Source organism: Toxotes jaculatrix, chromosome 6, assembly GCF_017976425.1.
Source record: "Toxotes jaculatrix isolate fToxJac2 chromosome 6, fToxJac2.pri, whole genome shotgun sequence".
Taxonomy (NCBI): Eukaryota; Metazoa; Chordata; class Actinopteri; family Toxotidae; genus Toxotes; species Toxotes jaculatrix.
This window is the reverse complement of record NC_054399.1, coordinates 28,054,502-28,079,875: the sequence shown is the minus strand read 5'-3', so window position 1 is coordinate 28,079,875 and position 25,374 is coordinate 28,054,502. Positions and strand designations below refer to the sequence as shown.

At 40.6% G+C, this 25,374-nt stretch overlaps 1 protein-coding gene across 8 annotated transcripts in view; it reads left to right on the top strand.

Moving 5' to 3' along the window:
* Window positions 1-25,374, top strand: part of nlgn1 (neuroligin 1) — a 255,515-nt gene that overhangs the window by 11,355 nt on the left and 218,786 nt on the right. Inside the window, exons 2-3 of one of the 8 annotated variants that reach the window (XM_041040039.1) lie at window positions 2,058-2,094; window positions 21,736-21,748. The exons of 6 other annotated variants lie outside the window; for them this stretch is intronic. In XM_041040039.1, the coding sequence (XP_040895973.1) occupies window positions 2,058-2,094; window positions 21,736-21,748 (50 nt within the window). Of the gene's footprint in view, window positions 1-2,057; window positions 2,095-21,530; window positions 21,555-21,735; window positions 21,749-25,374 lie in introns of all 8 variants that reach the window. One more of the 8 variants, XM_041040040.1, reaches the window with a different exon arrangement.

Genomic DNA, 25,374 nt, shown 5'->3' with positions numbered 1-25,374 from the left:
TTTACTGTCTAAATAACATGTAACATGTTGTTTCCAAAAGTGGAATTCAGAGAGACGTACTGAATAATGGCAATTTCATCACAACAAACTGCTTTCTGAACACAGATTACAACAAACCAAATTATTAAGCAAAGCAAAGAAACCAATTTAGAGAACGTGATGGGACAAAAAAGAAAAACTGAAATCCAAAGTGGACTCAGGTGTGATCTGTTTAATAATAGAGATTGTGAATTGGCAGAATCTGGCTACGCTGCTGAACACAGAGAGCACAACTAGATATTTTGTCAGAAAAACGATTAATGTTTTTTTTTCATTTTATTCTCTCTGAAAGTTGATAACAGTGTGTGTGGGCTCTCATTTCCTCAACCTGCTATTTCCCAAACAACATTCACTTTTTTAGAGTCCAATTTTGCACTTGAGTTTTGATGAATGTGTGCATGGCGACAGAACCAACATGAAATCATATATCAGTTGATCCTTAAGTCAGAAATATCAGTTTCTCCTCTGTCATTAATTTGGAACAGGCGTCTGTCAGGCCCTTCAGTTCAAAGCAAGTTGTTACAGCAGGAAGAAAATCTAATTCACATCTGCAACTGGCTGCTTCTTCAGTTTATCTTTGCCAATTGTATGAAGTTAACAACACTTCAGCTGTAACGTGTCACTCTTTACACTTTCATCAAGCCCATAATCACCCGTTTTCAATGGAAATGAAAAATTCAGTAGTCTTCATATGTGCTGAATCTGTTACTGCACCGTACTGCAGATAAGAGGTGTGGTCATTTACACAGTAGCCTATGTATACACACAAACCTCCAGGAAAAAAAACAAAACCAAAATCCCAGCAGATCTACCATCTTCTGCTGCCCGGAATTTTCACCCATATTGAATGAACCCACTCCTCGCGATTTACGCTGACATTAAATTCCATTACAGGAAGTAGTTTACCCTTTTTTATAGCTTGGCATAAAGTAAGTGTGTGGAGGTCGAGGGGATGAATGTGCGTGTAGTTACTTACCGTTATCTGAGTGTTTTAACTCTTGTGTTTTATTGACTTTCAAACTCTTTTCCTCTTCCATCATTTTTTTGTTCTATTATTGTTCTTCTATCCCCTCCCTTTGCCAGTAATTGGGCTTATCCCCATTTGGTGACTAAATATGGAGATAAAGCACACATAAAGCACTGTGTTTACACTAAATAAGGAAATATTTCATGTTTTATGGGGTATATGGACTAGACACACACACACACACAGGTATGTATGAATACATGTATATATATAGTATGCAGTGTGGTATGTGATCATACACATTATTTATCTTCAGGGTCAATTAGACCAAAGTCCAGTAATACAAAAAGTCTCATTTGAATTTGGAGGGGTTGTGCTAAGCAGAAAGCCGTGTCAGCACCGATCACAGATAAAGAGTAGATACATTTTATATTAATTTTATATTTGACCATGTTTTTATAGTAATTTTGGCATAGGATGTAAAACCAAAATCCCATGATTGAACACAATCCAGGGTTTTGTACAATCATTCCCTATCAATATTTTTGTCTGCCTGTGAGCTTAATTAATTATTTTTTTGTGTTATAATTAATTATAACACAAAACATACACAAGATCCCTCAAAGTTAAAGGAAAGTAGACTGAATTGAGCAAGTCACTGGTTAAAATCATTCATTAAATGTTGAATAGGTCTGGAGCTTGAATAGCCTGTTTGTTGCCTGGTCAGGGGAAATGTCAAAAGAAAAAATGAGAGTATGACCTTGGCTGATTGTGTAAACTGCTTTCCAACCTTTTGTTTTTCCAAATAGTTACACACACATCAGCATCCACCCACCTCAACTCACACACACACACGCATGCATACATGCATGCAACTCTGCTCAAGGTGACAGCATTGATAGCTGCTCATACATATTCATGACACTTGCATTACAATAAATAAATAAGCGGCTTATTTTTTTTTTCTTTCCTGAATATTAAATGAAGGACATTTGAACCTTCGGCACACCGCCAGCACCAGCCACTGTAGTTTCACAAATGACAGCAACAGCAACTGCAACAAAAGTCAGGGATACAAATGTCATAATGTTGCTCCATTTCTAAAATTCATCTCACAAAAAAAAAATTCAATCTTTTTTTTTTTCCTCCCCACCCTCTTTTCTTTAGCGCTCCGTCACTGCAGCTGTAGCGGGGACACATTTTGCCTCATGCATATTTAAGACAGGGCGTATTGTGAACAACACAGATAAACATGGCGTGGAGAAAAAGTAACAGCTTTTCCCATAGTTTCCATTTCACTCCAAGTCATTATTTATGGGGACCCTTTCCAAAACGGCCATACAGCTATGTAATGCATGAAGCTATTTGCTTCAATGATGATGGAGAGGCATCTGTGAGCTAACTGTGGGCAATAATGTTAGCCTCTGCACACAAATGGAAGGAGGAAGGGAATGAGAGCTATTGAATGAATTACACCATTGTTCCTCTTGTACCACAATCTTGTTTTGATCATTATACTTGCAAAACTGCCAAAAAGAAAAAGCCACACCTTGAATTGATGAAGAGATCTAGAGGGAAGACAACTGAGTAAATAAATTGTAATGTGCACAAATGAATATGCTACAAATAAATGCTAATTCAGTAGGCTTTTTATTTAAGAACCTTTATCTATGTATCTCCAAAATGACCAGTATTAAAGCCAGACTGTGTAACTTTTGCTGAACAGCAATAATAGTAAATAATATTAACTAATAACTAATAGTGTAATAGCCTCTAGTAACACCAGCAGCTATTACAGGTTAATGGCCTGTAATGGTTTTGTGGGCTATGAATTTATGGTTCACTTTTGTTAACAGACACTAATAAATAAGCTTTTAATAATAATAGCTTTTTAGTTACAACCTGCTCATGATTATAAGATTTTTAGCAACCAAATAAGGCTATAGCTCAGAGTGTAGTGAGCGTACAGTGAACATTTTCTTGCCTATAGAACTAAGCTGCAAGTGGGGTTAATCTGTCAAGAGAAAATAATCATATGAGAATTTATGCAATAGCTGGGACAACATCAACAGAAAATAAGTGAAATATATATTTAAATAAATAATAGTGGCACTCAACAAAATAAAGGATGATGACTCTCAAGTGACAGTAATGCCACACAAAAGGAAATATGATGGTGATAATTATCATTTTAACACTTAAACCGACTGACTGTCCTTTGATCGAGCTGTTATCAGAGGCAAGAGAATATTAGCTTGAACATTCTCCTCTGTAGCTGTTAATTATTTAGGCGGCTACTGTGCATGCTAATGATTTAGCGTTCAAGGTTTGTGGGGTTTATGTTTTTTGGGGTTTTTATGTTTTGCGTCATCTCAGAAGTGCACTTCATACTGAATACACAGTGCTGAAACAGCCACTGATCATGACACTGTAACTAGACCAGAGAGATAATCGGTTAGACAGTCTGCATATTTCCTCAAGATTACCTCAGAGAGGTTTTTTTTAGGGGCCTGAGCAAGCTGCAACAAACATGGACCCTGATGTGCAGTAGTGCAGTCACAGAGAAACAAATCCACTGGCTGCATATTACAGTTCTTTTCTGTACCTGTCGACTCTGTAAGCAGTTTTTGTTGAGAACATATGACTGTTTCTGAATTAGAATAGCAGGTAAACAGGATGTGATATTCAGGATGTGTCCTGTTCTACATGGGATCCTTCAGCCTCCTCCTTCAAGCTCTAGTCTAGTACAGAGGACTATGAAATCTGCTGTGAGGGGGCTGCCAAGTCCCTTTAATTATGCCGTGATGTTAAATTAGGTATGTAGGAATAGAGCAGGCTGCACGATAAAGTGCTGGCCTCATGCCCAGGTCCAGTGTCCCTATAGATACATACGGACTATTACTGCTACCCCCTTCTTTACAGGGCTTGTTGGCACAGTGACATCTCTGAACTTAGTATGTTACAGGTTGGTGACAGGCAAATATCACAACTGACATATATGTTACTAAACTAGCATTATAACCAGCAAAATTAACTTCATAGTAACGTGTACAGATTTCTGGATTCACCGTGTAACTGTTTGTGCAGTCTAATGCATTCTGTTTAGAGATAGACAGCTACTGGACTGACAGGTGTGCGTGTTCATACATATGAAGAAGTCATTTTTTTGTGTGTGTGCACGTTTACAGTGTGTGTGTGTGTGTGTGTGTGTGCATGGAAAAGTAAACGGACGATGACGACGCTGGGCCAGATGGCGTGTATGTTGGATTCTCAACACAGAAGCCAAGGTGTCACCTTGGCTTGATAATGAGACAGGGAGTGGTGTGGTAGCAGTGGGGTGGTTATCAGAATACAAAATATCTAATGAGTTGTGAGTGCACACTTTGGCTTTGGCTTTCATTGCTGGAGTGTCAGCTTAACACATTCTCAAGGATTTTACATCGTGTTTTCTTTTGGGGTGTAGAGAAGGTGTTACAATGCCTTGGCTCTGTTCAAGCACGACCTTCTGACTGCATAAAAATCAGATCTCATTGACTGACATGTGAGCAGTTTTGAATTTTTTTATTATTTTTTTTCCTCTTTTAAGTTCCACTTTAAACATGCTCATTTCTGGACCGTAGTAGTTATTTTGCAGGCAGGAGTTTTTGGAGTTTGATGTTTGACTCATACTAGAGAGTAAAGGTCTGCACATCTTGACCTCTGCTGCTTCAGTTTGGACCAATCAGTTTCCTGTGTGTCCCCTAAATTAATGGACACACAATACTGAATTGCTGGAAAATCCTGTTAACAAATCAAAGAAATTGGTGAGAAAACATTTTTAGTCTTAATTTCACTTGCACTGAATTTGACTGTTTGGCAGTAAACTCTGAGGTGTTACCATTCAGAAGACCACATTATCATGTCTGCAATCAAAAGGGTTCAAGTATAGTGTCCATTTTGCGTATTGTGCATGAAAAGGGTGTGTTTGTTAAGGGTTTTAATTTTATTCTGAAGTGTAAAAACACAAGTCCAGAATCTCTGCCTTGTCCACCTTCAGTCTCCTTCTTCCACTGTCTGTTTGCAGTTTACTCACACATGAGCAGATGAAAAGTCATTAGCTCGATCCCAAATTGCTGCCTAGTGTCTCATCTGTAATATTTATGCGCTGCACTAACAAATATAGAAGAATGACAGAACAGTTTATTGCCACAATGAGAAGTAATGAGATGTAATTTGGTGTTGCACCACTACATAAATCATTTAAAGCCCTGCAGTCATATTCACTCTAAAGGTGCTCTATAATGGACCAGCCTTGGCATTAATCGATGTCTCTCTTTCTGTCTCTCTGTTGCTCTCTGTCTATTTACTCTGTAAATTCAAACTCAGTTTTAACATATTTAGAATTCAAATTTTTGATTTTGGTTTCTCACTGTGGTTAATTCTGTTTATTTAAGATTTACGATGGTGACGTCATCTCAACTTATCCTTAGCACAGCACATCTAACACAAGAACATACAAGTGGTGGCACAAAGACATTAAAACACTGAACATTGAAATAACTTGATTATAATTAGAAGGGCAGCAGGTGAGGCTCATTATGTTAATTGCCAATCAGCTCTATGTATCAGCTTTTGAAGGAAAACTGACAATCACTTCTGTAACAGTACATGTGAGGTACGAACATGTAGATCATTGCCTAAAAGGGAAATGAATCACTGGCTGTAACTGGCTGTAAACTAATAAAATCATCAAAATCAAGTAACATATGTAGACAATAGACCTGACAAAGACCACTGTCCTACTGTAAACTTAAACCGAGCTGTGTGACTTACTCTAATCCTGTCCCTAACTCTTATCTTAAATGCAAAATATGATTACCGACCATTATAATCTGATGAACTGTCTCTCAATAACAGTGATGAAATAAACATGCTGCTGTGGCTGTAGCAAGCATCTGGATAATGGTAGCTTTATTATACAGTATACAGTGAATTAAAACCTCTACTGTTCCATTGGCTGTTACTGGTGCTGAAGTTCTCTGATATTATTCCCACCGATGAGCCTGTTGCACACATGTTGCATCACTGCACAATATGTGGTCACTTTTTAAATAGAAAATAGACTCGTTGAAATGATGATTGTTAAATAAAAATACATTCCCACCAACCCTTAATGGTAGGCAGTATAGATATGTAGTAAAGAAAAATGATCCATTTCATTCCCATTCTATAGGCAGCCTAACCTAAAGGGTTAGTTCAGCTGTTTGACATAAAGCGCTATGGGTTACTGATCAGTGGATACTACAGTTACACCCTGATCTCCCAGCCTAGAGGCTGGCCAGACAAAAATCAACATCAGCGAACAAGGCCATGGTAACATTACCTACAGAGCTAGCTATCCAGCTGATCACACACAAAAGTGAACACCACACAGCCACACTGGCTTTGTGGCCTGTAGGTTAATTCATACACAGTGCTATTCATTATATACACTCAGCTGGCAGTTTATTAGGAACACCTAACTAAAACCAATGCAGTCTAATACAACAGTTGTGCATAGTTAGCCAATATCTCTGAGAAACAAAAATATTGAAATTGTTTTAGAGAGGTGCTGACTCAGCTGCATCTAGTTTGTGGTGTTGTATTGCATTATATAGAGAGAGGTTTCCATTTTTTAGCCTACTCTCAGAGATATAAATGAGGTGGACAAAATAGTAAAAACACCTGTCCAGCTGACTTGAAAGAAATAATTCCTCCAGGTGCTCCAACGTTTGTTAACGACTTACAAACCCTCCATGTGTACAAAAGTAGCTTTGGAACAAACTGTGTTACTACGTCCTCTGATGCATTATCAGGACAATACTGTACTGCAGGAAGTAGCACTGTATATAGCAGGCAGAATGGTGAAGTGTAATTGTTTTGGCCATCCCCTTAAATTTAATTTACCACCATCACCAGGTCAAAACTTGAATTAGAACATGTTTGCAAAACTCGGCTGTGCTTTGTATTTAGTGCTAATTCACAAATGTTAGTACTGTCCTTAGCATGCTGATGTTAGCATTTATCTCAGAGCAACTCTGTGCTGTGGGTTTAGCCTTGCACAGCCACTGGCATGGCTGTAGATTCTCAGTCCTGTTAACAGAACCTGAGATGTGGAGTGTGAAAGATATGGGCTTAATACTATGGAGGGTAATGAATGACGCTATCAAGTTGCATTATAATGTAAGATTCAGGGGTTTTTTGGAGCTTGACCCATTGTGAGTACTAAAAATGAGGATATCTCAACCTCTGCTGCTTCAGTTTTAACAATTCTCTAAGTAAATGGATGAAGTAGACTTTAAAATTCTAAATGTTATAGATGTTTAAGGTTATGGCTGAGGCCACGGTTGCAGATGTAGGCTTTGCATGCAGCCTGACCAGAAGTGCTGCCTGAGAAACTTCCAAATTTAGAACAAAAGTCTCCCCGTGCACCATTGATGGGAGATGACCACCACTGGATCCTTCAGGGTCCAAGCTGAGTCACTGTGGATCTGCTGTTGTTCAGGGTTTCAATCATTTCTCCAGGCCTCTGCATGTTATAATCCATTCTGCATTTGCTTCCTCTCTCTCTCTTTCTCTCTCTCTCTCTCTCTCTCTCTCTCTCTCCCTCCCTCCCTCCCTCTCCCTCTCTCTCGGCCTGTCTCTCCGTCTTTATCTATTTCTCCAGAGAAATTTATTAGGAAGTCGACATCATTAAGTACCTTGACTCATGTGCTGCTGGGCTTTAATGTTTAATTTCACACCAAACGAGGGGAGGAGGGCAGGGAGGAGGAGGAGGAGGAGAAGGTGGAAGGAGGAGAGGGGAGAGGGTAGAGGATCACACAGGTGGATAAGTTTCTTAATTTGTTAATTTTATGTGTGTGTAGGTGTATTTGTATTTGTATGCGTATGTGTGTGTGTGGAGTCATCACAAACCATAAATCCTTCATGGCCCGTTCTCTCCAGCAGCAGGAGCTGTCAGATTTGTCTGTGTGCACTTGTCTTTCTGTGGGTGTGTGCATAAGTTCTGGTTCAGAACCATCATTGTGAGGACATTTTGGCAGGTCTTGGCAACTTACTGAGACTGTTTGAGGACTGAGACTTGGTTTTACGACTAATGCAAGACAAGAATGTGTGTGTGTGTGTGTGTGTGTGTGTGTTTATGTGTATATTTATATTTATATGTGTGTGAGCGAGTACATCATCTTTGAGCACACTGGGCCATGCACACTATTTATCTTGGAGTGAGCCTTTCAAAGTGTGTGTGTGTGTGTGTGGATCTGTGTATATGTGTGGGTGTGCTTTTGTGTACATATGCTCATTATTGTAAATCCAGTAATTAGCCTCACCAGTGCATTGAGTCAGTGGCTCTAATTGGACCCTTAAACCTACTGCCACTCACATGTCTCATTGTAAAGCACAGAAAGATGCTGAAACACACACACACACACACACACACACACACACTGTGCATTATTGAATCTTCAAAGCATACACATCACTGTGTGTATTCCCACACACGCACACACAAGGAGACAGAACCATTTTGCTTGGAATGCTGTATCAGACATTAGATCTAAATCCAAGGTGTGTGTGTGTGTGTGTGCGTGTGCGTGTCTGTCAGCACATTGGAGACAGCTATAGACACCTCAGCAGCTTCAGATACACAGCAGCTGTCAATAACTCATCACTTCTTTCATTAAGCATATTGGCAACTGGACAAATAGGCTGCGTGTGTGTCTTTTTGTGCGCGTGTGTGTGTGTGTGGTCCCTTGTGTTCCTGCTTGTTCAGTAACTCTTTGACTGTGCTGTTTTTTATTCATTCAAGGCCCATTTAACCAGTAAACCACTGTTTGTGTGTGTGTGATGTAAACGCCCACGCAAGTGGAAAAGTAACACCAAGCAATGAGTCTCAGCATGCAGTGTGTGTGTGTGTGTGTCTGCGCTGACAGGTAAAAGCAAAGGTGATGGATAATGTGCGGCAGTGTGTGTGTCCAGAGGGGGGGCCGATGTAGGCGGAGGAGATGGTGTATTAAGAAGAGGAGTGGGTGGAGAGGTGAACAGTGAGGAAGTGCCAAATAAATGAATGATCACTGGTGAGGGATCATCTGAAGGAAGACTCACTTTTGTGTAAAATTTAAATATAGAGGACTTTGGTGCCCAGGGCAGAGGTAGAAGGAGAGGTAAAAAAAAGAAAAATACAGGTGGGAGATTCATTCAAATGAGACAGCAGAGAGTTTTCTGTTTTTTTGGTTGGGAACAGATGTGAGATATTACTCTAAGAATATGCGTCTTAGAAATACATGGGCACGCCCAGAGCTCTCTGTGTTTACTTTAAGTCACATGCAAATGACTCCAGAGTGCTACGGAGGTGCCTCACACACACCTGTACACACATTAGAATGGTCAGTAACGGGTCAGTGTCCCTGTATCCCTGTTCCTGTTATCCCGTATTATTATCAGCCTTTCCAGGGTTGGTCCTGTGTGTTCATCATGTGCTGCTCTGACCCATCTCGATAACACTTTCCTTGTTGAGTCACTGTTGTCACGCTTCACTGTGATTAGCTCAGCAGTTTCAGAGCCATGAGACCAGTGATGTGACCGGCTGAGAGTGTATTTAATAACCACTCAACCTTCCAATCTATTGTCCACTTCACTTTTGCACTTAGCGCTGCTGCACATACATGAACCCAATTAGTCAGTGCACTTAGACATGCCCAAGACCTTTTTTTTTTTCACTGAAATAGAGCCCACACTATTGTCATTGGACCTTAAGAAGCAACATCAGTCAAACCACAACTAAAGCCCACTGGGGTAAAAGCCTGTTGTGTTGTGTGAACAACCTTTGTTGTTGTGTGTGGTTTTTTTTTTTTTTTTTGTAATCTTATTTTTTTTTACCCTTATTTATCCTTATCTCCCTGAGCACTGACAAGGCCTTTTGCATGCTGCGCAAGTGTAATATCCCCAAGGGCTCAAACTCAGTCGCTGTGGTCATTGTGCAATGTCTAAAATTTGTAGTCCGAACACAAGGCGAGTTTTTCTTCATCGCTGAAAAGCTGACACTTTCTCAGAGCCTCAAGGTTTTTCTCTCCGATGGGAGCGATATGTTGATGCCACAGGGGAGAAGCTGCGGATGGACAAGCTCTGCAGCGCCTGTCGGAAACTCAGGGATTGTCACCCAGGTAGAAAAACAGAAGGGAAAAAAGAGGATGTATGGTGTTGATTAAAGCCAGAGACTGAAGTAAAGAGAGTACGGAGTACAGGGAGACTTCAAAAACCATAGAAGGAATGTAAAATAATGAATGTGCACCACCTGCGATCAGCCTCAATATACAATATGTGTATCAATTCTCTGTCTTCATCTAAAGAATGCAAAGTCTTAGCATTCTTCCCTACAGCATGTGCTTAGATGTTAAATGTATGTGTGCAGATGTGTCTGTCTTTCATCCCATGTCTCTCACAGATACAGCATACTGCTCTCTGCTCGGTCCCAAGAGGTTGAGAGACATGCTAACTTCAGGTTAAAACCTTGCCAAGCGTACATGCATTTGCATAAGTACATGCAGCAGCACAGTATATCTACATCTGCTCTTTCTGTATCAGCTGTCCCTCCAATTAGACGGCTGATACCTTTCTTTAGTAAAAGTACCAAGAACAGTGTGTGTGAAGAGGTGCTGAGCTGCTTACTTGTGCACAAAAGCATAAAGAAACCCCCCAAAGTCCGCCCAGTGCACTGCTCATGTACAAACTGAAGTGTTAGTGGATGTTTTTTGTTTGTTTGTTTGTTTTATAGATAGGTAGATAGATAGAAATGAAACTCGTGCTCTGTAGGAAAAGCAGACTGATTTTTTATTCATGTGTCTTTTATGTTGGTGCGTGTGCTCTCATTGCCTCTCCCATGTGCCGCCTCTTTCTAGTTTTCCCCAATGTGCTCCCAGATTAGGTGCTTCTACCAGTTAATGCACCACATCAATAATTCTATATAGGGGAATGCAGAGAGGAGAGGGAGTGGGAGAGGGTGTAGGAAACGGAGCAAAGCCTCAGGCTACGACATCCTGAGATCCTCGCATCTGATATCATTTACCTCCAAAACCTTGAAAACCTCTGGTGTTATGTAATTTAATTATTTCTAGTATTTTATTATTGTGAACTACTTTTTCATCCTTTTTAATTTACATCCTTTTTTAACATTCATTCGATCAAGGCAACTGGTCTGATATTGTTTGCAGCTGAGGGACCAGGCCCCACATCCATGGTTTGCTTAGCAGCTGAGGCCCTGAGTTTCCAAATGTGAGGAACACTATTGGAGAAATTAAATACCATAGCCTGGTTCCAAAGCAATTACTACACAGATGTCAGATGTTTTTTTTTTTTTTTTTTTGCTTTATAAGAGAAACAATTGAGCAATCAAAGCTTAGTACAGTTCAGGATAGCAATGTCAGATCGGATAGGGAACAGTCTGTGTCAGACATATTTGTTTCATTAATGTGACAAAGGACATACAGATACTTAAACCAGCTCACATATACAGAACCAGCATCATCTAAAAATATAAAGCATGGTCAGGAAGAAAAACAGTCTGGAGATTAATATTTCTTACCAAGAACCAAGTTCCTCCAACATGTCCAACAGAAGGTGTGTTGCACATTTTGAAAGCTCTTCCATTGATGTCTGTGATGGAGACAGGTGGAAGGAGACTCAAAGTACGTGGAAAACAATGAGAATGAGAGACGGGGAGAAGATGAGGTGGGAAAAAAAAAAAAAGAGACAAGACAAGAGATGTGAGAGGTAATGCATCCCCCTCTGCACAGCTGGGCTCGCTGTCATGTTGGCCCGTCACATGGGATCTGGCTAGAAATACTAGTTCCTGCTGTCTCCTCCAAACAGAAAATAGGCCACATCCTGTTCAACACAGCCATTGCATGCCACTCTTTCACAGTAGAACATAAAACTCCACACTATAGTAAGAACACGGCTTCAAAGAGAATTATTCAGCACATAGGGATTGCAACAGAAGATCACCTGTTACGCCGTGTGTGTGTGTGTTCACATGTAGTTGTTAGTACATGATATGGATTGTGGATGTGATGCAGTTTGATGCATCAGTGTTCTTTTAAGATGTGATACCTTGTTGAAAAGTTACCTGTACTTAGCTAAAGCTGTTTAAGCCGTCTCTAGCACTTGGTTGAAATGTGTTAGCCTCTCCAAGAACTCCAGGGGGTGACGCGGCTTTCAGGACCAGACTTTCTGAGGTAGTTTCCTTTGAAGTGAAGAACGGCTCATATTGATGCTATGCTGTTTTCAAAGCTAACCAGGAGAAAAAAAAAAGAAGAAGGCAAATCTGCAGAAATTAAATAGATTATCAATTATTACTATAATAATAATTATTATTATTATTTTTATTATAAATACCATCAAGGTGTTAATATACCTGATGTGAAAATCTCTGACACACTGATTGGCTGTGAATAGGCCTGATATATAACTTTCAGAGTTTCAGCAAATTACAAATAATTTTTTAAAAAAAGTCATAAAAATGTAATCGAACGTGTTTCTCAAAACATGCGTGTCCATTATGACCCTCGTGGTGATGACTCTACATGCAATGATCATATCGTCAATCTGTCAGGATAGTTTAAGATGCCGGCGGCTGAATGATCTGATATCAGATCATTTCACGCTGCACACCATTTATAGCAGTAATTGTAAAAAAAAAAAAAAAAAGAGTTCTTGATTACGACATAGATTGTCACACAATCTGTGCCTGATGTGACATTAGATTGATAACCTTTCTGTAATTCCACGAGGTGTACATCTCACTGAGCTCATTTAGCACCTGTCGCATATCATATGATAGAATTTTCTGATGATAACGATCATAATTCACCCTCAGTGTCCTTACAATGTCTTGTTAATGTCATATAAGTGGCTGTCAGAAGCAGCTGCTGTTCCTCTCCTCTCTGTTCTGTCTGAAATCGGAAGTGTCAAACTCAGTCATCGATCAGCCTTTTGTAACCACAGCTGTCTGATTTGGATCCGTTAAACGGTGGAAGCTGAAGTGATTGTTGGAGCAGAAAACAGGAGGCTGGTGTGAGGACTAATTATGAACTACTGTGAAAGGAACCTGAATTTAAACGAGTAGGAGTTGGATTCATTTAAACACAGATTGAGGAGATTTGTCAGAATCAGCCTTTTGTTTGTTTGTTTTCGTCAGCACATGTGATGCTGGATTCATGGTGGCAGAGGAAGAGAAACCTGAAAATAAACCAAGCAGATTGAGGAGAGTGACTGGAGCTTTTAAAATGATTAGTCAGGAATGCGATCTGCTCGTGCCTTTGGGGCCACAGCGTTCTGCTTTTCTTTGGCCTGGTTGTTGATGTGTTGGGAACAGAGGGTTTATGTCTTTCCTCTTAAAGGTTTTGTGTGGTGGTTTTTGCACGGCGTGTCAGTTAAATGGTTTTGTTCTATAATTTCATTCTCACTGGCACTGGCATCGCAGATGAGGAGCCAGGATACAGAGCTGCAAAGAGGGAGTTATTTTGGGTTTCTGGAATTTAAAGCTCCATTTGTCTTCAACACAGACAGTAGGCATTTGTCAATCTGTGTCCTTGTCTGTGCTTGTCTTCTGATAGACTAGTAAATTGTCCTCAGTCGCATCCCACATAGTGTCCCAATTCAGTCTGCATTTAGCCAGGAACAGTGCAAAGACCCGGGAAAGTGTTCTTGATTCTCGCACTTTGCTTTCGGGGGTAACCTGTGTATCCCAGCATGCATTTCAAATCAACTATTAAGAGTATTTGTTGAATGTAGTTGGTCAACAGCACAAAGTCAGCACAGTGAAAAGCTCTAGTTAAGTGGACCTTTGAACCGAGAATTATTTAGGAGTTTGAACTTCAACTTTGAGGGCGGATAGAAGATAAAGCTGAAGCAGTCCTAAGGCTCGAAAGACCACAAAACTCTGCCGGTTCAATTATCAGTACAAAATACGAGCAACTGAGTTATAAAATAACTTGTTCTTTGATTAAAAAAAAAAAAAAAGTCAATATGAGGGAATCAAAAGCAAACTTGAACTAGCAGCTTCTCCCACTTCACAGCTTCATTTTATTTTGTTGCTTCACATTTATGTTAATTCAGAATAAATGTTCTTGCAGTATATGAAGCACACACATGAATCCCAAAATTAATTTGAAATATGCTTCAATTCAGTTGAATTCACGCTATGTCAGTGTTTTTATTAGAAACAGTAAAAAATAATGTAGTGATATGTGTTAAATGTCATCATGCCCGACCTCAGAGGAGTCCTCATCTGAAAATGAACAGAGGCTAAGAATGACACAGGGAGAGGGAGGCTGAGTCACGTGGAGTAAAAGTCAAGGATGTCTTTACCTGATATTCACACATCCCGATATCAGCATATCAAAGCCCGTCACCTGGCTGAAGCCTTGTCTCACATTTCCAAAGGGAATGTCAGACATGAAAGAGAGAGTATTTGAAGAGCTAAGGAAGAGCTGAGCTGAAATGCCATTTCCTTTTAAATTGTCATTTTAGGGGCAGACACTTCTGAACTCCTTAAGAATTGCTACGTCGCCTTGAACTGATGAAATGCTGCCGTGACTGTGCATTCAAACTTTAATAAATTCACCGCTGTCATTTCTGCTGCTGGTCATTGATCAGAAAGTGTGAATGAGTGTGTGTGTGTGTGTGTGTGTGTGTGTGTTTCTCTGTCCAAACTCCCTCACAGTCACGGCATCCTCTGTGCTGCACCATTGCAACCTTTGCCAGGCTCAGTACAATGTGCTTGACAGATGATTCAACTCTCTCTGCATTTATTTCTCTCTGCTTTACTGAATCGCATTACTCCTGACATTATGATGTAGTCCCTGTAATCAGATAGCATCATGAATTCAGGTGCACTGAATGCAGTCATGCGCTCATTTTTTAGAGGCAAAGAAATAAACTTCGGGCTCACAGATGGAGTAAGGAACCGTGCCCACCCAGCAGCATCCGTGGAGTCAGGATGACGATCTGTTTATCAAAGATGGATGCTGGAACAAGGGAACATGTCTACTTATGAAACAAACCATTTTTGCTCCATATCTGTGAGTCACGTAGCCTTCTCTTCTTTTTTCACTTTTTAAACTGATCAGAATCATGTTGAAATTCTGTTAAGCTTACACAGAGGATACGCGCAGATAAAACGTTCGGAAAATATAGTAAAATATAGTCAGATTTTTTGCATCATTCTCTTTTTGCAACATTCTCTGTTGCATCGTGAGATGTCAGATGTCAGATTGGGACGCAGACATTATATGAACACTGTGCTGGAGTCAGTGGAACCTGTCTGACACAATTCAAGACAACCTGAACATGACAGGCTTCACAAAGGCTGAGGCCATGCTGTATTGGGTGGAAGAGCATTTATTACTTACTGTTAAGAAGCTCAATATAGAAACAAACATGCTTCACTTTTCAGACAGATTGCTGCCTTCAGTATGAGCAGGCTTTATAACCATGTCAGGAACTCAAAACACTATACCTGTGTTATCTGAATCCTTCTGCCAGCAGCATCTCTTTAGTCCTTTTAGTATTCTGACAGAGTTTAAAACTGGAAACTAAATTAAAAAGTTTACTTTATCTGTTCTCATATAATTCTACAGCGAAGCTCTTGCCTGTGAGAGATATTGCCCTGAGTTGCGTCTGTAAGGCAGCGTTTCCTCTCGGCTGTAGAGTAGTTAGGTAAAAAGCCTGGGTGTAAGCACTGTGTAAGTGCATGTGCTACAGTATCAGCTGAGTAGATAAACAAAAATCGATTTTGTCATCAATCTGAATGGGTTAATGGTAATTATTGAATATTGAAAATGACAATATGTGAGAGTTTGCTATGATTAACAACTTTTTAGTCAGACAAGAATGTGTGTGTGTGTGTGTGTGTGTGAGCGAGCCGTGGGGGGGGAGGAGGGGTTGATGATTAACAACAGAGCAGACCTTGAGAAGGACAGGCTGTCAGTGGGACAGATGACAGGAGATGGAGGGATGGGAGGACGAGGAGGAGGAGGAGGGACGGAGCAGAGAGGTGGACAGAGGCTACAGAGACTCTCATTCTGGCAAATGACTGTTGAATGCTGACACACACAATAGCAGTGATTTGCTTACTGTATCATTTATTTCCCCACGGTGTATTGATTGATGATACGTCATGTCTTAATGCCACAGCCATTGATTGTTTGGCCGGGGGGTGGAGGGTGGGGGGTGGGGGGGGGGGGGGGGCTGTTTCTACACTTCTCTACAATTAAACAATAACACCGCTTCTTGAATTGTTTCTTCCATGTGGGCTCTCCAACCTTTTTGTGTAGTTTTTCTTTGAATTTATTATTTTCCTGTTTCCTGTGTGTGTTACACACGTCTCACTCTAACTGCAGCTGTTTTGACTGTGCAGCTTGGTTGTTTCTGGACAACACAAAGATTATTGTATTGTATTGTACCTGTTGTGATTGTATTCTTCTCACATCAACATTCTTTGTTGAGTTTCTTTGCACTTTGGCATGCTTTATCAGTAACTTTGAGGTTTGTTTGTTGTTGATTCTGTCTCTGTGCTTGTGATACTTCACTAACTGGGCAAGTTCTTGGATAATAATAATAGTATAAACTAATTAAGAACTGACTACTTTGCATGTTAATGTCTGACATATATGATCACTTACTGTTTCCTGTTCCCATACAAACATACCAACCGTGTCCATTTAAACATTCAGATACAATGGTCCACCATCAAAATCTGCAGGCAGACAGTTTTTTTCTATAAAGACCTTACATAACCATAGTGCACTATTGGTTTCTCATAGCAGTGATTCCTGTGAATTGCTGTGAGATGAGTCCGGTGTGGTGCAGGAGTGAGGTGGCATGCCACTGCTGCAGATTGTACTATTCTCTAATCCATTTGTTCCAGGCACTCATATGAGGACTGAAGTCAGCAGCAGCAAAGAAAAGACTCCTCTTCACTCTCATCCACAGGGACAACACCGTGGCTAAAGCACAGGCACCCTGAGAGGTTGCCTTCGTCTCCTACACACACCATACACACACACACACACACACACACCACTGTCACACACACTATATCTGGGAGCCAGACTTGGGAAACCACCCTAGTGTGAAAGCTCGCGGTCAGGGGCACATTAGCCTCAGGGAGTGAATGAAATCTGGTTAGGAGTTTGTGTGTGGATGCATGTATGCGTGTCTCCAGTATGAATATGTACACAAGTGTGTTGTGTGTCTGGTTTAGCTTTGTGTTAGCTCACTTGAGCTTGTGTCTGCGTGACAGAGGAGGAGGTGAGCTGGAGCAGTGTGGCCATATATGGTAGTTATCCAGACACAGAGAGGGATAGATATTTGGAGGGAAAAATACTTGACTCCTCACCTTTTTATTTTTCACTCTGTCTCTCACACACACACTTTGTTTCTGTCAGAATCAGGTTGTTGTCTAAGCCTGACTAGACCTCCTGTTTAGGCCATGAAGCACCTAATGGACGCTAAAGGATGAGGATGGCAATATTCTGTCTTTTTTATATTCTTATAAACAAATGCTGTGAAAAAGACCTCTGTGCCAGGGAGATCATTTGTTGTCCAAAACCACATCAGTGAGCCCAACCCTGTCTCCTAGAAATCACATGTCTATACAACTAAGCTGCAACAGCAAATATATTTTGAAGGAAATTTCCTTCAACACACACGTTGTTAGTTGTTGTTCATGTTGAATCAATCCCACACGCACACACATACTGTCCTGCTGCAGGAAATACTGAATGCGTTTTAATCAGCAGCCCAAAATTATGTCAAATGCGTCATTTGCACATGTAACAGTGACTAAAAACCACAGAGTCCGGGTGTTTGAAAAAATTACTGAGCCTCTTTTAAATAAAAATATACATTCTTGACTCATTTGAAGAGATCGAGATTTGTAGATACAATGAACCCACAGTGTAGGGAAGCCCGAAAGTACTGATACGAGACAGACTAAGACGTTTTTGGTTTTGGATTTTCATGCTTATGGATAAGTCTTCAACAAATAATATCATTTCTGTTGGTTATGATGACATTGTACACACTGTGACATTGCTACAGTAAGGTTGTGTAAGAAGCAGGCTGGACCAGGATATTCCCCTGTGGCACAACAGTGATTTTTCATAGTACTGTGTTCAGCTTGGTTTTCTGTTCCAGATAAGTTTGGCTAACCATAGGGCTTGTTTGAAAGTGAACTTGATGTTATCAGGTAAATAATAAAGTTGATAATAACAACCTTATTATTACCATAGGATTGCTAACACCCAGGGTTGTACAGAACTCTAATTCAGCCATGATTCAGTATGTAAGGATTTAAACTTGGTTTCTGTTTGGGTGTGTTGGACAGAAAATGAGTGTGTGTCATCCACATTCATTCACGTCCATGTGGAATTTGTGTCATTTTGCATTCACAGTTATATGTGTGTGTGTGTGTGTGTATTTGTTTTGAGGTGTGCGTGTCAGTCGTTTGGCATGTGATTGCGTAGGGGTTGCCTGGGCTCCTGCAGCCGTGGTAACAGCTGTGAATTTAAACGCTGTAATTGGCTGATGAAAGACACATAATTGAATCTGTAGAAGTAATAGAAATATTACAAACCCCTGACTGAGAGTGTGTGGGTTTGTCTGTGTGAGCGATCCGTAATACAATTTAAAAATAGCTTATTTGCTTCTTCCATAACAAAATAAAAATAAATAAATAAATAAATAAAGACAGCCAGATGATGATTTGAAATTGGAAGTGTTGTTCCCCTTCTCATCTTTGGTAGCTCTGAGGAGAGAGTTTTGAGGAAAGTGTCTCATTATAATATTCATCATCTGAAGCTAAAGTTGTGCATTGTGTGCAGACGTGCAGCGAGTCATGCCGTCTATTTTCACGGCGAGTTATTTCAGACAGGCGGGAACTCTGTTGTAGAGTTTAGTGGTGGAAATACTGTATCTGTATTCAGCAAAGCCTCAGACTAGTATGTGAACCGTGCACACAAGGCTTAATTGCAATGTCAAGGTGGCTTAATGGGACACCATACAGTATGAAGATTGGCTTTTATTCTTTCTCCCACACATGTCAGCCACATACTGATGATGTGGAATTCAAGTGTCGAGCATCTACACACTTTGATGATCAGTAGCTTCCTGTAAAATGTAAGAATGTAAGACGTATGTTTGGAAAAGCAGTGTCCTCCAAAAAGATGGGAGATAGATGCTAATTAGATCTTAGCTACTCAGAGAAGAAATACTCTCATAATCATTAGGAAAAAATGTGTATATGATATAAACTGTCATCAGTTTGGCTATATTAAAACACAGTGTGGGATGTAACGGCTGGGAACCACTGCAGTGTAGAAGCTTGGGAAGGACATTTTGAGCTGTGATTAAATCACTGGCTGTTCAGTATTCTGTCAACAGAAACAGGCAGATGTGTAAGTGAGAACAACTAAATCATGAATTTGGCACATGGACACCATGGAACAACTCTCAGCCCCCACCCCCGGGTGCACGAAAAGAGACCTTTGACCTCTAACTTTGTTGCTCTGAGCCTCCTCTGCATGTTTGGAAAAACTGTCCAATAAATAAAAAAGTCCACATGTAAACTGGACTTCTTTTTTTATTAGATCCTTCAGCAGCTGTCTCTGAGATATCTGTGACAGGTCTGTCTGTGCTCATTCATCTTAAATGCACGTACAGCTGATCACACAGCTGTTGTCGTGAACCATTTTATGCAAATTTTGTCTGTCAGCGTCAGTATAAAATTTCCTGTGAGGATTGCACTGATAGGCCACTTAGTAGAACAATGGGATAAGTTCTTTTCAGTTTGGTGGGTTGGACTCAATTGTTTGTCCACGTAAACCAGTTAAATCTACAGAAGAGGCTGCTTCCAGCAAGCTTTTAAAAAAAAAAAAAAAAAAAAAAAAAAAACTGGACTGCTGACTGACACATCCATCAAATCTCTGTTCATCATGAAGTCCCCTGACAAAATCAACTATAAATAAACAAACGCTGAAGACAACAACTGTACTGTGTGATCACAGAAAACTCACATTAGCTCATGTCAAAGGAAAGCTGGATTTCAGCTGTGAAGATAAAGAAGACTGAAGCCCTGGGAAAGTGAGATTAGGTGAAGTAATTCCTCATCTCCTTCTCAGACCTCTGGAGAGGCAGCATGTCCGATGTGAATGTGTATCTCCTTTTCTGAGACGCACACAATCTTCTCTTGCAGTTGCCTACAATGCACAAAGACCACAGCATTATTAAACCTTTGTATGGTTATGTTTAGGTACTGGCAGCACTGTGGTTAAGGTTCGAGAAAGATCCTGATCTGGTTTAGTACAGAAAAACTCCTCAGCGACTTGACCCACAACGTGTTTATGAATATTACATCAAAACCACAAATGCCTCCTCGGAGGGGACTCAGCTCTCTGCTGCCACAGTCTTGTGCTTTGTACACTTGCTGTCCTTGTTAACATAGTCCAGCCAACGATTACGAAACAGCAGCCGTCAAACTGAAGTCTCTCAGAAACTACTTTGTTAGGCTCAGGGAAATATCATGGTTTGGGCGAAAATAAGTATGTCGCTGTCATGGTTACAATCATGAACAGGCAGTTAAGGTTATGGAACTGTCGTGGATGAACGCTGATTATTGGTTTCACATGGGAAGCAAACAGTGATCTGAAAGATAAGTCAATAAGTGTAGCGTCATTGTTTTTACGAAAAGAGCCAAACAGGAATGACAAAAATCTCTTTCTCCAAACTTCAGGTATCTAAATTACACTGTCCTCTCCAACTTCCAAAAACTGAACTTAAGCATTGGTCTGTACTTTCCTTTGTCCTTACTTGATTTCTTTTTGCCCAAAACTATTGTTTTCTGATGTGGTTTACTGTACTGTTTTTTTTTTCTTAATTACTATGTCATTTCTAACAAATCACCATGCAGTTCACTCCCTAGAGGGAAAAATCTCATATTTATTGACCCAGTGTTATTATGTGGCACCACTGACGTTCATATACCATTGTTGCCGGGCCATTTTATCTGACTGAACCAAGTAAATGGAGGAGACATTCTGCAGTTTAGATGATGCACTCACAACCAGCCGAGACTGTCAATTATCCCTCTCTCTCTCTCTCTCTCTCTCTCTCTCTCTCTCTCTCTCTCTCTCTCTGCGCTTCTGTTTCTTTCATTAGGGTTGTAGAGAACTAGTAGACTCCATGTTGCATGTCTCTCCTCAACCGAACACACCACAGCTATGATGGTTAATTAAGAAGTTGGGGAACAGCAGACATCTCTCTCTCTCTCTCTCTCTCTCTCTCTCTCTCTCTCTCTCTCGCTCTCTCTCGCTCTCTCTCGCTCTCTGTATTTTTACTACCAACCTCTCCAGCTTTCATGATTCTGGATACAACTATCAGTGGGCCCTTACTGTGTACTGGTGTGTGTATGTGTGTTTTCTGTGATATGACTGCAGTCTCAGGTAATTAGCAAGATCTCGCTCCACAAGACTCAGTCAAGAGCGAATTAGCCTGGTGGTACATGGACATGGCGACACCAGTTCTGTGGTATGAAGTATTTGTTAAAGTGTGTGTAATGGGAAAGGGTAGGTTGTGTGTCGAGATGTTTGACGAGTATTAATTACCTCAGAGCTTGACGGAAACCTGAGTCTCAGAGAGAAGAGGGAGGCAGACAGAATGAAGGTGACAGTTTATGATATAGCTCATGTTTTCAAACCAAATAACTGGTCAGAAAGAGACATGAGATCTTTTTTTTTCAAAATGTTCTGTTTTTCATGCTTCCTCCAAAAGACATTAAATGTGTCTGCATTCTATAAGTAGTTTTTATTTTTATTTGTGCAGTCGCCCTTTCATTTGTGGGTCAGTGCCCATGGAAAACGCTTTGAAATTCATGTACTAGACATGATGCAGTGGACAAATGATGGTGCATTCATGCATTTAAGGTGATGCAGAGGACAGCTGTCAATTTGAGTATTATGTTACTTTTATATATACCAGGTTCAGACTTCCAAATATATCAAACTTTGGAGTTTTAGAATACCAGGTGTTGTGCACCTGAAGGCCAGAAACATGCAGGGCAAACCTTCCCAACGGGATCAGATCGGGTGTTGTGCTCAGATGCATTTCAACATTTAGACAGGAGGAGCCAGGGATTTAACCATCCACCCTGCAATTAGACCCCAACCCTGTAATTAGAGTAGTACAATCTCAAATTCAGTACTTACACTACAGTTACTATTCCCAGTATCTTTCTGTTAGTTTGATATTTTGGGGAGTTTGATGGAGGGTTGATATTGGTTTGGTCTCTCTGTATTCAGAGGCGGCTGGTCGAGTTGCAGATTAGGTGGTAGCCTCTACCAACAGAGGAGAAGTGTGACTCCAGGTGATTCCAGAGTTGCCTTATTTAAATTTTTTGTGTTCATAGCTGGTTGATGTTGCAAAAGTTTGCCACTGTTATACATATTATTCAGGAGAGCTGGATGGTGTGTAACCACTCTTCAGAGGGCGGGACGTCTGGACAGCTGCGTGCAGTCACTGAGGCTAAGGCTAAAGCTGCTGGATGGGTGGTTTGTTAACTGCAGTGTCTTGATTTCTATTTCTCCAAGTGTTAAATACAAAAGATGCGATGTGTGGTTATGGAGGATTTGGAGTAGCCGACAGTTGTGTCGTGAAAGTAACGCGTAATGTTGTGCATTAGCTCTGCTGCTGAGTATATAGTATGCTCAAGTATTGTAATTACTTTTTAGTACTTTGTAATGAATAGCTGATTACACTTGAACTTTGCCAGTATTGGCCAATGTTGTCTGGCTGTGTTCCACTCTTATCACCACTCCATTAAAATGGTTTGTAAAACTTGCAGTTAAATTCTGTCTTGTTTTATTCATCTAATCAGTCAGGTCTTAGTAAATGAATCCTTAATTTCCTGCAGTAGTGTAGAGTTTTTCCTACCATTAAATATACTGGGCAGGTGACCCTGCCTTAAGCAACTGCTAACCTTAAAGAGTTTCATCAGTCTGAGTTTAAAAGCAGAGTTTTAGTGTCCCGAGAGAGTCTAAATGATGTTTCAGGGGCTTTTCTACCTTCAGAAGACTAAAACTGTGGGGGGTCCACTAAATCCTCTCAGTGTTTTTTTTTTTCAGGAAGGTGGTCACATTTAAAGATACTGAGAGAGCACAGACTTTCAGCATCTAATTACGGTCTAATTGTTTTTGAAGAGGGTTTTATTAGTGGTCTAAATGCTGCTTCTGTGTTTTTTCCACCCAGCTAGCAGCTTCAGGCAAAGATTACAGGAATCAATGTTAAAGAAAAACCTACTGTCAGTTGAAACCCTTGAGGTGATATCTATTCCTGGCCTCCATTTGTTCCTTCCAGTGCCTCTGCCACATGCAGCGGTCCTCCCAGGGTCCCTTACTGCCTTGGCTGCTGTCAGCCCAGCTTCCTTGCAGCTCTAGGTGTTGGTAATGAGCAGCTTCAAACCTCATTGCCCCCTCATTACAGTCTGGGCCTGCTGGGATTGCTGCTTCTTTCCTTCTCTCCAGGATGTCACTATCAAAGAGTCACCTCGCTCTCGGCTGGACACAGGTAGACTTCAGAGGGCCTCTGTGACGTGTGTGTATATGGCAGGGTGTATAGGGAAAAGAAAGGAAGTACTGTGTGTGTGTGTGTACTGCATACCTTCCATCTTTGCCATTCTCTATTTTTCTACTGTATGTATTTTGCCCTATTCCATTTTGTTTCTTATCTCTAAAATGATATTGAATTTTACTACTTTCACTTTACATTGTTTAAATATAATATCAAACACCACACACCTTTTTATGCAACCTGACAACCACAGTCTCCCTGACTTAAGGGACAAAAAGGAAACCAAAGCCATCGGGGGTCATCTGCAGGGACACACTACAAAAGAATAATAGATGTCATACTTATTCAACTGGGAAATGGATCTTATCATATCATATCATATATAGCACAGTGTGTATCCCATGCTAGCATTCCCATGCGACTGCATAATGCAGTATGCTGAGAAGTACAGTATGTTATAAAAGTCAAGACTTTGGGGTCAGGATGGTGGATAGGTGTGTAATATATACACCTCTCTGTATTTGGCTGCATTCATCCTTCCCTCCCTGTTCCTGCACCTAAGAAACAGCCTCATGTTGCTGCCACCACCATGCTTTACTGCAGGGATGGGATTATCGAGGTGATGAGCAGTGTTTGGTGTTTACCAGACATAGTGTTTGGAGTTCTGACCCAAAGGGTTGTCTTTGTCTCATCAGACCAAAGAATCCTTTTTCCTCCTGCTCTCAGAGACCCTTAAATGCCATTTGGCAAACTGAGAGCAGGCTGTCGTATGTCTTTTACTCGAAGTAACTTCCATCTATTCACTGTACCGTGAGGGCCTTATTGATGGAGTGCTGCTGAGATGGACATCCTTCTGACAGGTTCTCCCATCTCTGCAGAGGAAGATTTCTTCTGAAGCTATGTCAGAATGACCTTTGGGTTCTTGGTCACCTCCCTGACCGAGGCCCATCTGGCCCCAGGTTACTCAGTTTGGCTGGACAGCTGACTCTATGAAGAGTCCTGGTTCCAGACTTCTTCCGTCTCACAGTTATAGAGCCCACTGTGCTGCTGAGACCACTCAGAGCTTTAGGAATGGTTTTATACTCCTGTCCTGATCTGTGCCTCACCACAGTTTTATCATGGAAGTTAACAGAGAGTTCTTTGAACTTCATAGTTTGGTGTTTGTCCTGACATGCAGTATGAACTGTGGGACCTTACATACACACGTGTGTACATTTCTAAATGACATCCAGTCAGTTCAGGTGGTCACAGATGAACTCAAATCCAGTTCCAGAGACATCTCAAGGATGATTAAAACAAGCAGGACGAACCTGGCCACAATTTGGAAAGAGCCTGAATACCTTTGTCATAATGTGATATTTATCCATGTAAAATTAAATCTACAACTGTTATTTTCTTCTATTTCTACACACAATTGTTAATGCCGAGTTTAGTCAGTTTATTTTATCTGGTGTTCAGTCAAACAAAAATAACACAACACACAAAATAATACAAATTCAAAATAGCTGTAAATGAATTGAGAAATTCTTTCTCCAAAAAATATTCTAAAAATGACTGATTGGAAAATTTTGACCGTTCAACTAAAAGCAACCTTAGGTGGGTACTGTAGACACACGTGTGGCCTAACACTGCTTGCAGCCTTTCACTCTGTCAATTCTGAACAGGATTAGGACACAGAAACATGGGGGGAGATGGTTACCACTGTTGACCTGCTGCTGATTTAATGACAT